Here is a 10,435-nt window from a genome sequence, read left to right as displayed (position 1 = left end):
ATTACCACTCATGCCCCCGGGTATAGAGGGAACTGTTGTGTGCAAAGGTTTGTGTGCAATTTTTATTTCAAACAATTGCGGAAATTTAAACAAACAACAGTTATTTAAAGCCATATATATAAAGCGTGTTATCATACAAGCAAGGGGTAATAAAGTAATTTTAACTATTATTTGTTAAAAATAATCTGTCACTAAATGGGACTGACTCTCGAAGCTTCCCCAGTGGAGTCGCCATCTGTCGCCACCGGCCCAAAACGGGCCTCGGCGGTCGCGAAGACGGTCGAGCTCTCTTTTTATTTTTTGTTTGAAAATGTATTGGATTGTTAGAACGACTTGTTCTCAAACTGAGACCTCGTCGATCTTATCCAATTTATTATTGAAAGAGTCTCACCAATCCAATTTAATCCCAAGCGGGACCCTCCATGGATTAGTGGTTTTTGTAAAAAGGGAGGGTTCGTGGAGTCGCCACCAATGTTTTACTCAAAACATTGGAAAAAGAAGTTAAGGCAATCGATTTCAAAAATCGACTTCGGCCATTATAACCAGAGTCGGGTAAGGGAGTCGGTTACGCGTGAGGAAGGTGTTAGCACCCCACAGCGCCCCTAACGGGTTCCCTATGACGGATTATTTTACAAATAATAGCACAAAATTACTAAATTACCCCTTTTATTTATGAACGATTATTATCTTAAATATCTACATGATGCTTAAATTAAACACACAGAAAGCAGTAAAAGGAGGGAATTAAAGAAAACCTCTTGGAGCGTGCTTTTATAAATCTCAATAAATGCTAGGAGGCTTTGCGGCGCTCCTTCCCTCTACAAGCTCGCTCGACACTCTCCTCGAAGAAAATTTTTGACTAAGGGAATCAAAAAGATTTCCCCTTCGGTTAAATCCGAGACTCAAGCAAAGCGCTCAGAACTCGAGGATTTAACCGGTCCTGACTCCCAGAGAGGTTCCTAAGGCAGAGCACTGCTCAAAAACCCCAGAACACTCAATAAGAGAGTCAAGAAATGGTTGAAAAGTGTGTATTGACGTCAAATGACGCCATATTTATAGGAAATAGGAGCAATACGGGCGCTGGGGTCAATACGGCCCGTATTGAGAATTTGTTCTTCAATACGGCCGTATTGAACTCAATACGGCCGTATTGAAGTTCACAAATCTTCAATACGGCCGTATTGAGTCCAGTACGGCCGTATTGAAGTTCAAAACTTCAATACAGGCCGTACTGGTCCCCAAGCAGCCCGTATTGGTCCCAATTCCTCCTATTTTCTATTTTTAGCTATCCTAAGACCTCTTAGACCTATAGAGAACCCTCCTTGGGCCTTCTGGAAGTCCTTCTGGCTGATCCTTCTTCAGTCTTCGAGAGTCTTCAAGCTTTATTTCCGACCCGGACAATTTTAGGGGTCTACAGACTCCACTCCCTCTTATTCCAAGAGTTTTAAGAAGGAGGGTAACTCTTCACTACCTTATCCCAAAGAAGAAAAACAAAAAGAAAAAGAAAAAAAAATCATCTTTTAAAGCACCTTCCAAAGAGTCTAAGTCAAGTGAAATCAAGTGCTTCAAGTGTCTTGGAAGAGGACATATTGCTTCCCAATGTCCTACAAAGAAAACTATGGTTTTAAAAGCCCAAGACCATTATAGTAGCCTTGATAAATCTACTTCATCTTCCTCTAGTAGTGAAGAAGAAGCCATAGATTCCAAGGAAGAAATCTTGCCTTGTGAAGGAGACTTATTATTGGTTAGAAGGCTCCTTAACAATCTATCTAGTGAAATTGACCAATCTCAAAGAGAGAACTTGTTTCAAACAAAATGCAAGGTTCTAGAAAGCACTTGTTCTCTCATTGTAGATAGTGGGTCTACTTCCAATTGTTGTAGCACTAGATTGGTTGATAAGTTAGCCTTGACTACAAAACCTCATCCTAAACCTTATAGAATGCAATGGATCAATGAGGAAAGAGGTATTGTAGTTAACCAACAAGCAAGCATACCAATCTCCATTAGAAATTATAAAGAAGAAGTTTTATGCGACATAGTGCCATTGGAGGTTAGTCTTGTCTTGCTTGGGAGGCCATGGCAATTTGACAAGAAAATAATCCATGATGGCCTCACCAATAAAATAAGTTTCCAACACTTGGCTAAGAAATTTGTGTGGTGTCCTCTATCACCTTCTCAAGTGAATGAGGACCAACTCAAATTGAAAACCAAGAAAGATGAAGAAGAGAAAAGCAAAAACAAAAACAAAAAGAAAAGAAAAGAAAAGAATTCTCCCTTTGGAGAGAAAAAAGGGATAGGTTAAAGAAAACCTTAACCCTTGTGCCATCCTCATTCTTTTGGTGCCAAAGAAAGATGGCAATGGAGGATGAGCACCTTTTATAAAAGCCATCATTGAATAAAAGGCACCCAATCCCCTAAGAAAGATGATTTGGTGAATGAATTGCATAGGTCAAAAACTTTTTCAAAATTTGCTTGGATGGTGACGCCTCTTTGGCTCCCTCAATCCCCTTAGCACTTTCCTTCAACAAATTGTGTACTTAAGGATTGCATACCTAAGTTTTAGTATTTTACTTCCTTAATTGTGGTCTCACATCTTTTGAAGGACCAATGGAATGTAAGAGCTTAACGATTTCAGGTCAAATCCTTCTCAAGAAGAAGGGGTTGATGGAGAACCATCCTTAGAACTTCATGTGGGACCCATCAAATGGTCCATAGCAAGGATAATGGAGGAAGATGAAGGAGATAGCATGCCTAGAGCCATACTCATCATAAATATGAAGTATTGATCCATCTCCTAGGCCCATTTTGAGTAGTATATGATTGTATTGCTTTATTCCAAATTTACCCTTGTATTTTGGGGTATTTTAGTCTTAGAACTTATTTTACTTGTATTTCTTATTTTACCCTTGTATTTTGGGGTATCTTAGTCATAGGGTTTATTTTCTTTTGTATTTCCCATTTTATCCTTGTATTATGGGGTGATTTAGATCATAGGTTTTTATTTTTGGGCTAAGGTATTTAAATAGGAGGCTAGACGTATTTTTGGTGGTTTTTGGACCTATTTTTGGACTTAGAAAGGCTTAGGCCCAAGTGGAGGGCAAAGGTTGCATGGTCTTATCATGCACCTAGATGTAGCCTAACTAAACCCAAAGATTCCATCCTTGGCCACCAAGTTGCATCTAGGGTTAATTTGGGTTTCATTTGGTGTGTATTTGGCATTGTAAATTTCGGCCATGCACTCTCCAAATGCAACCCTAGACACTCCTATAAATACCCTAGGCACCACACCTTGTAAATACTTTGGATTATATGATATTGAGTGAGCATTTTATGCCTCAAAATCTCATCCTTAGTCACTAGGTTAATTCGGCTAACCTACTTCATTCTCCACCCTTAGAGAGTGAAACCCTAGAGTGGCCTCCATCTTCACCTTGGAGTGAGCCAACCATCCTTGAGCTTCCATCAAAACGCCTAAACCATCTCTCCCACTTCACGCCCAAAATCACTTCCCCTTCAACCTAAACGTCTCCATCCATTTCTTGTCCTTTGGTGAGCCTAGATCCTTGGGCAAGGTGACCCTCTTCAAGATGCCAAAATCATCCATGGAAGGGAGGTCTCCATCACTCACTATCACTCAGAAATTCATAGAGAGAGGGGGAAGTCAAATCTGATAGGTGTGTGGAAGAATGAGCTCTAGACATGCTTATATAGACACTTAGGGAAGGGGAACTACCGTTCCTAACACCAAAAGGGTCATTTCGTGCCTTAGAAAAGCATACAAAATACCTAGTTAGAATGAATGTCATGGAATCATGCCTAGGAGGGCAAGAGGTGACACATTGAAGAATCCAAGAGGAATGAGCTAGACAAGAAGATTTGAGCTAGTTGAAAGCCCAATGGGCCCAATGGGCCCAATGGGCTTGGTGGGCCCAAGTTGTTTTCACATGGGCCACTTCTTTGATTTACATTTTTTGTATTAGTATAGGTTTCATATATTTTGGTCTTGTATTTTGGACCACTTAGCATAGGAATTTGGGCCATAGGCGTCATGGGCCTATTTTTGGGCTTTATGGGCCTTTGGGCTTTTGGTACCTAATATTTGGCTCATTTTGTTTCTTTTATTATTTCCTATTCTTTGTATTTGGTTGGCCATTGTATTTAGGCCATTAGAGTAGGAAATTAGAAGGAATACTTAATAAGGCAAAGTTAGCTTAAATTAGATGTCATTTAAAAGACATTTAAGTTGAATTTAGGTCACATGTTTTTAGCCAAGGGTGGCTGAACATGCATATGCCCAAATTCAATTTAAACACACTATAAATCTAATCTAAATACAATGGATCTTCTTGATTCACGGCCAGCACATGGTAAGATCCGAGTTTTTGGAGAAGGAAAGGGAAGATCATCCATCACTTTACTTGCCTCCTCCATTAGACTGTTCCAAAACTAGGGTTTAGTTCTTTTTTATAGTTGGGAACGACTGTTCCAAGGTTGGGAATGTGTCATAATTAGGGTTTTGTGTGTTGTGGCGTCTTTTGGGCTTCCCAGATTCTATCTTAATCTGTTTCCATGCCTTACTAGGCCCTCAAGGACTTTTCTTCTTTTTCTAGAGGTCTATTTACCTTATTAGGGATGGCCTAGACAAAAATTGGTGTCTACATGTGTCAATAGGAACAATCTGACACAGTTTGAGATGGTTCTGAATGCTTCCCTTTAGAGCTCCCTTCTCCTCTTCTCTTTCTCTTCTAACCCTTCAGAATGTAAAATAAGATAGATAGGATTAACTTTGCTTGACCCTTTTCTTAAAATTTCATTGGGTCAGGTCAATCGAATCCAATTTTCATCTTCCCATTAAAATAAATAAATAAATAATATAAATATCTTACCACGTATAAAAATAAAAATAATTCTAACTAAAATATAAAAATATAATAATATATATAATATTATTATTTTTGAAAACAGGGTGTTACAATTGTGGCACAGGACAAGATAAGTATCATAGTACCTCTATCCAGTGTATTAAAAATTGGATCAGACCAGTCGTTCGGACTGGTTGAACTGGGAACCGGTGGTCCAGCCAACCCAAATCTTAAGTTAGATCGATTATGCATTTGACTCGTTTCAAACTGGATTGAACTGGTTAATTTTTTGATTCGACTAGTGAACTAGTGGGTCAAACCCGTTCAACCACAATTTTTTTTAAGGGACCACAAACCACAAAAATAACAACCAGAATTGAATTTTTTAAAGGAAGAACAAAGAGTCTTATTAAATATAACAATATGACTACTTATTCTGATGTTTTGTTTGTAATATATGCAACTTAAATAACTTTTATAGTATATTATTAATTTTAAATTATATATTTAATAATATAATATCTATGTAAATATTACATATATTATTTTGTGATATCAATTGTAAATATATTATATATGTACATATTATTTATATTTCTAATTTGTATTAATATACAACTTAACATGTAATTTTTTTATGTATTTCTTTATAAAAAATAAAAACAAAGATAATTTTAAATAAGATGAAATTAAAATTTAAAATAAGATATGAATTTATTAAAATTTATAAGTATAAAATATATTTAATATAAATATTTTTTTAAAATTAATAAAAATTAAGTCATGCAGTTCAATTAGTGATCCACCAATTTAATCTTTGATCTACTAACCCAATATCCTAACTAATTTGATGAACGAACTGATGTTTAAAACCATGCCTCTATCTACACCCGTATGTATTAAAATTTTTTGAATCTACCTTCATCTCATATCTATCTCCGTATAAATAAATATTTACCGGCTCCACATGCGAATATTTTTACTAGTATTTATAAGATTCAAATCCATTTTGTCATTTTTAGTTAGAATATCTTCCGATACACTCAAAAGTACGGTGTCGTTTTCGTAGTCTCACAATTGAAGTTCCCCAACGTCACGGCATCGTACCCTCCCGCACTGTCATCTAAAGTTCAAGACAATATGGTCTAGTAGGCGCGTGGATGACACTCTAGTTCGAAACCAACGGGACGTTGAAAGCACGCGCTGATAGCGAGCGTTTCAATTGTCGCCACGAAAGCAGAGAAGGACACAAATGGAACCACAATAAAATAGTAAGGGTATTTACGTGAACAGAAGAAAAAAAAAGTTGTAACTATGAATAAACCCTGTAACCCTCTTTGTTCAGGTTCTCTTCACTCTCCTGCTCACACTCTTTTCTTGCGGCTAGGGTTTTGCCCAGCTTCTTCTTCTAGGTTCGGTTTATTTTACCATGCTTTGAATTTTAACCCTTGGAATCATGTGTATTATATTCTATTGAATTATGAATTATTTGGCAAGCAGTTTGAAGTATTTTGCATTTATCGCTTATTGTTTTCACTTTATTCATGTTTTACCGATTAATTTATCATTTAGTTTGTTCCTTCCGTTTTTCGTTCAAGTTGTTGGTAATAATTGATACGATGTATTTTATTTTAGTTGCATGTTTCTTATTAGTTGATCTGGCATAATTTTGGTTTTGAGGTTTTATGTTTTTGTTACATTCAAATTCTTGTATCCAGATCATGTTAAAGTTGTGTTTTTTGTTTTAAGAATGATGTTAATTACTGATACGAATAGGTCTATGAACTGTTCACATTAGTCGACTCAAGCTAAGAATTATACTAGGCCTGGGTGAATATTTATGTGAAAGTATGCTAAAGATGTACTTGTACGTGTGGGTGTATTATAATTTGTGCATTTTTGATGGTTTTGATCTGCTAAAATATTAAAATCATGTGTTTTATGTCGTTTGATTGAGTATACATAGTCAGCTTTGTTATGTGATGGGTATTAAGATCGCCATGTTATATATTTTGAAAGTTTTATGTAAATGGGAAAGGCCGTGACTTTTGTTGAATTTTTCATTTATATGGTTTGTTGAGGCATGATGGCATTCTTAACTTTTTCATGGTTCATCCTTTTGCAGATACTTAACATAAGGCAGATATGGGTAAGGAAAAGGTTCACATCAACATTGTGGTCATTGGCCACGTCGACTCTGGGAAGTCCACTACCACTGGCCACCTGATCTACAAGCTTGGAGGTATTGACAAGCGTGTTATTGAGAGATTTGAGAAGGAAGCTGCTGAGATGAACAAGAGGTCTTTCAAGTATGCATGGGTGCTTGACAAGCTTAAGGCTGAGCGTGAAAGAGGAATCACAATTGATATTGCCTTGTGGAAGTTTGAGACCACCAAGTACTACTGCACAGTCATTGATGCTCCTGGACACAGGGATTTCATTAAGAATATGATTACTGGGACATCCCAAGCTGACTGTGCTGTTCTTATCATCGATTCCACTACTGGTGGTTTTGAAGCTGGAATTTCCAAGGATGGACAGACTCGTGAGCATGCTCTTCTTGCATTCACTCTTGGTGTGAAGCAGATGATTTGTTGCTGTAACAAGGTAATTCGCGTTTTGGATTTTTAAGCTTATATACATCCCTTTACATACAGATAACTTTAAAAGATTAATTTATTTCAATCAATGTTCTTGATTCTCTTTGAAACAGATGGATGCCACCACACCCAAGTACTCGAAGGCCAGATATGATGAAATCGTGAAGGAAGTCTCTTCCTACCTAAAGAAAGTTGGATACAACCCTGATAAGATTCCTTTTGTTCCTATTTCGGGTTTTGAGGGAGACAACATGATTGAGAGGTCCACAAACCTTGACTGGTACAAGGGTCCTACCCTTCTTGAGGCACTTGACCAGATCAACGAGCCCAAGAGACCATCTGACAAGCCCCTCAGGCTGCCCCTTCAGGATGTCTACAAGATTGGAGGAATCGGAACTGTGCCAGTGGGACGTGTTGAGACTGGTACCTTGAAGCCTGGAATGGTGGTCACTTTTGGACCAACTGGTTTGACAACTGAAGTTAAGTCTGTGGAGATGCACCATGAAGCTCTCACAGAGGCCCTTCCTGGTGACAATGTGGGATTCAATGTTAAGAATGTTGCTGTTAAGGATCTCAAGCGTGGTTTTGTTGCCTCAAACTCAAAGGATGATCCTGCTAAGGAGGCTGCTAACTTCACCTCCCAGGTTATCATCATGAATCACCCAGGTCAGATTGGAAACGGATATGCCCCTGTTCTGGACTGTCACACCTCCCACATCGCTGTCAAGTTTGCTGAACTTGTGACCAAGATTGACAGGCGATCTGGCAAAGAGCTTGAGAAGGAGCCTAAATTTTTGAAGAATGGTGATGCTGGTTTTGTGAAGATGATTCCAACAAAGCCTATGGTGGTTGAAACTTTCTCTGAGTATCCCCCACTTGGTAGGTTTGCTGTTAGGGACATGCGTCAAACTGTTGCTGTTGGAGTGATCAAGAGTGTGGAGAAGAAAGAACCTAGTGGAGCCAAGGTTACCAAGGCTGCACAGAAGAAGGGTGGAAAGTGAATCGTGCGGGATGTCCTTTTTTATGGTTACAATATATGCTGGTTTCTTTCTTCTTGTACTTCTGTGTCTTCTTCTCCAGTTAACTTGTTTTTCGGACGTTGTTTGAAGTCTCCACCATCATCTCGCAACTTTTGTTCCCAGAACTGGGTTCTTGATCGACGGTGGCAAAGTTTCTTCTATTATAATGTGTTTTAATGTGTTGTGAGAACCCCTGAATACATTTTTGTGCTGTTGGCTTGCTTTTAAATATCAATTTTGTGTTAAAATTGTGTCATAAATTTTAACTATCGTCTGGTAAATTTCTGGCCATGTTTCATATTTCCTAACAATTCTTCCTTTGACCAACAAGGCGCGTCGAATTTGAGTGATTTGTTTATTAATATTTAATGGTAATTGTTTATTGTTTTCATTTATATTTAACTTTAATATTATTTTTTTTAACCATTTATATTTATAGATAGATAGGTTATATTATTGTTGAAAATAATATAAGAAATCTTTTATTTTCTCTTTTATGTTCATTTTGCAACTTCTCTTCTTTCTATCTATTATTTCTATATTATAGTTTATAATTTTATGTTGATTTTATGTTGATTTTGAGCATATAATCTTCCTTTTCATTGGTCTTGTAATTTACAAGGTAAATATTTTGAAGGGTAATTATTTATCTTTATAATATATATTTTATCGACGTTTACATCTTGTGAATTAGAATAGTCTTACATTACAGTAATCTAAAAGGCACTATTAAATAAACAAGTTTTTCAATGTATAGAAAATATTATCAAAGAAGATAATTTTATCTCTTTTACTTATTGGTTTTCTTCTCAATGGAAGTGAAAAATATTATTGTACCCTTATGAACATCTCTTCTAAATAAGATCTAAGTTTTGGGATGAGCTTTTTCACCTTCTTTGAAGGGTGTTAAGAAGTCTCCATCCGAGCTTGTAATGGTTCGGAATTGAGTTTACCTTTTAGCTTATTCGCCTTAAAAGCTCAATCCAAGATTGAGATTTACACAAATATACAATCTACTTGGGTCACGAGTTAAAGGATTATCTTGGATAAAAGGATAAAATTAAAATGCAAAATATCAAGCATACAAGGCACATATTGATAAGATTCTAAAAGATATATGACAATTACTAGTAATTGGATATCAAATATAACAATGAGAAATTACGTTAAATAGGCAGGTGAAAATTCTAAGTGACAATTCATTCAAAAGAACAGTATGCAATAAATGACATTAATTTGTATATTGATGCTATGGTGACAAGACCACCAATTTGTGATCAGAACATTTTGACACCCATCGTGGGACAGGTAGAATATTATCCTACACCCAAGTTATAATGTAAACGAAGGGGAAGATGTGACCAAAGAGGGAAAATGGTGAGAGGTGTAGCGCCAACAACGAAAAACGTCGGAGCCCAACTGATAGTGGAAGAGTTGTTGGCAATGATCAACAATCTCAAGGAAGAGAATGTAGCAGCACGAAGGAGAGAGGATGAATTACGACTAAGGGCTAAGGAGTTGTAGAGAACCATTCAAACGAACCTATGCGTGAAAGAAGGAGATTTGGTGGTGGAAGTTTCGAGGGACTTTTACTCGTTCTTCATTGAAATTAAGGAAAAGGAAGTCCCACGAGATTACAAAATCTTGAAGGTAAACTCGTTCGATGGGACGTAAGACCTTAATGCTCATCTCATGGACTTTTGGGCCCGAATGATGATCAATGGGGGATCTTAGGGTGTCAGGTGCAAAATGTTCATGAGAATGTTGAAGAAAGTTGCTATGAACTGGTTCACTAGTCTCCCAGATCGATTCATAACCAACTTTGAGACATTTAGCCGATTGTTTATGGCCCAATTCCCAACCAATAAGTGCAAGCTCGCTCTTATCAAAGATTTATTCGACATAAAGCAAAATCAATGAGAAAGCCTAAAGGACTTTTCATGAAATTTAATGA

At 37.0% G+C, this 10,435-nt stretch overlaps 1 protein-coding gene across 1 annotated transcript; it reads left to right on the top strand.

Annotated features, from left to right (window-relative positions):
- Nucleotides 1-6,134: 6,134 nt before the first annotated feature.
- LOC109818360 (elongation factor 1-alpha) lies at nucleotides 6,135-8,729 on the top strand. Its single transcript, XM_020383806.3, has 3 exons — nucleotides 6,135-6,274; nucleotides 6,988-7,469; nucleotides 7,576-8,729. The coding sequence occupies exons 2-3, from the start codon at nucleotides 7,008-7,010 to the stop codon at nucleotides 8,461-8,463; spliced, it is 1,350 nt and encodes a 449-aa protein (XP_020239395.1). The 5' UTR covers nucleotides 6,135-6,274; nucleotides 6,988-7,007; the 3' UTR covers nucleotides 8,464-8,729.
- Nucleotides 8,730-10,435: the final 1,706 nt, after the last annotated feature.

This window comes from Cajanus cajan, chromosome 1 (genome assembly GCF_000230855.2).
Source record: "Cajanus cajan strain Asha chromosome 1, NIPB_CcT2T_4, whole genome shotgun sequence".
NCBI lineage: Eukaryota > Viridiplantae > Streptophyta > Magnoliopsida > Fabales > Fabaceae > Cajanus > Cajanus cajan.
Note: the sequence above shows the minus strand (reverse complement) of the source record. Positions and strands in the feature narration are given on the sequence as shown.

Coding starts and splice junctions, on each gene's coding strand:
- LOC109818360 (XM_020383806.3), top strand. CDS start 7,008: ATGGGTAAGGAAAAGGTTCACATCAACATTGTGGTCATTGGCCACGTC. Junction 7,470..7,575: donor TGATTTGTTGCTGTAACAAG/GTAATTCGCGTT, acceptor TCTTTGAAACAG/ATGGATGCCACCACACCCAA.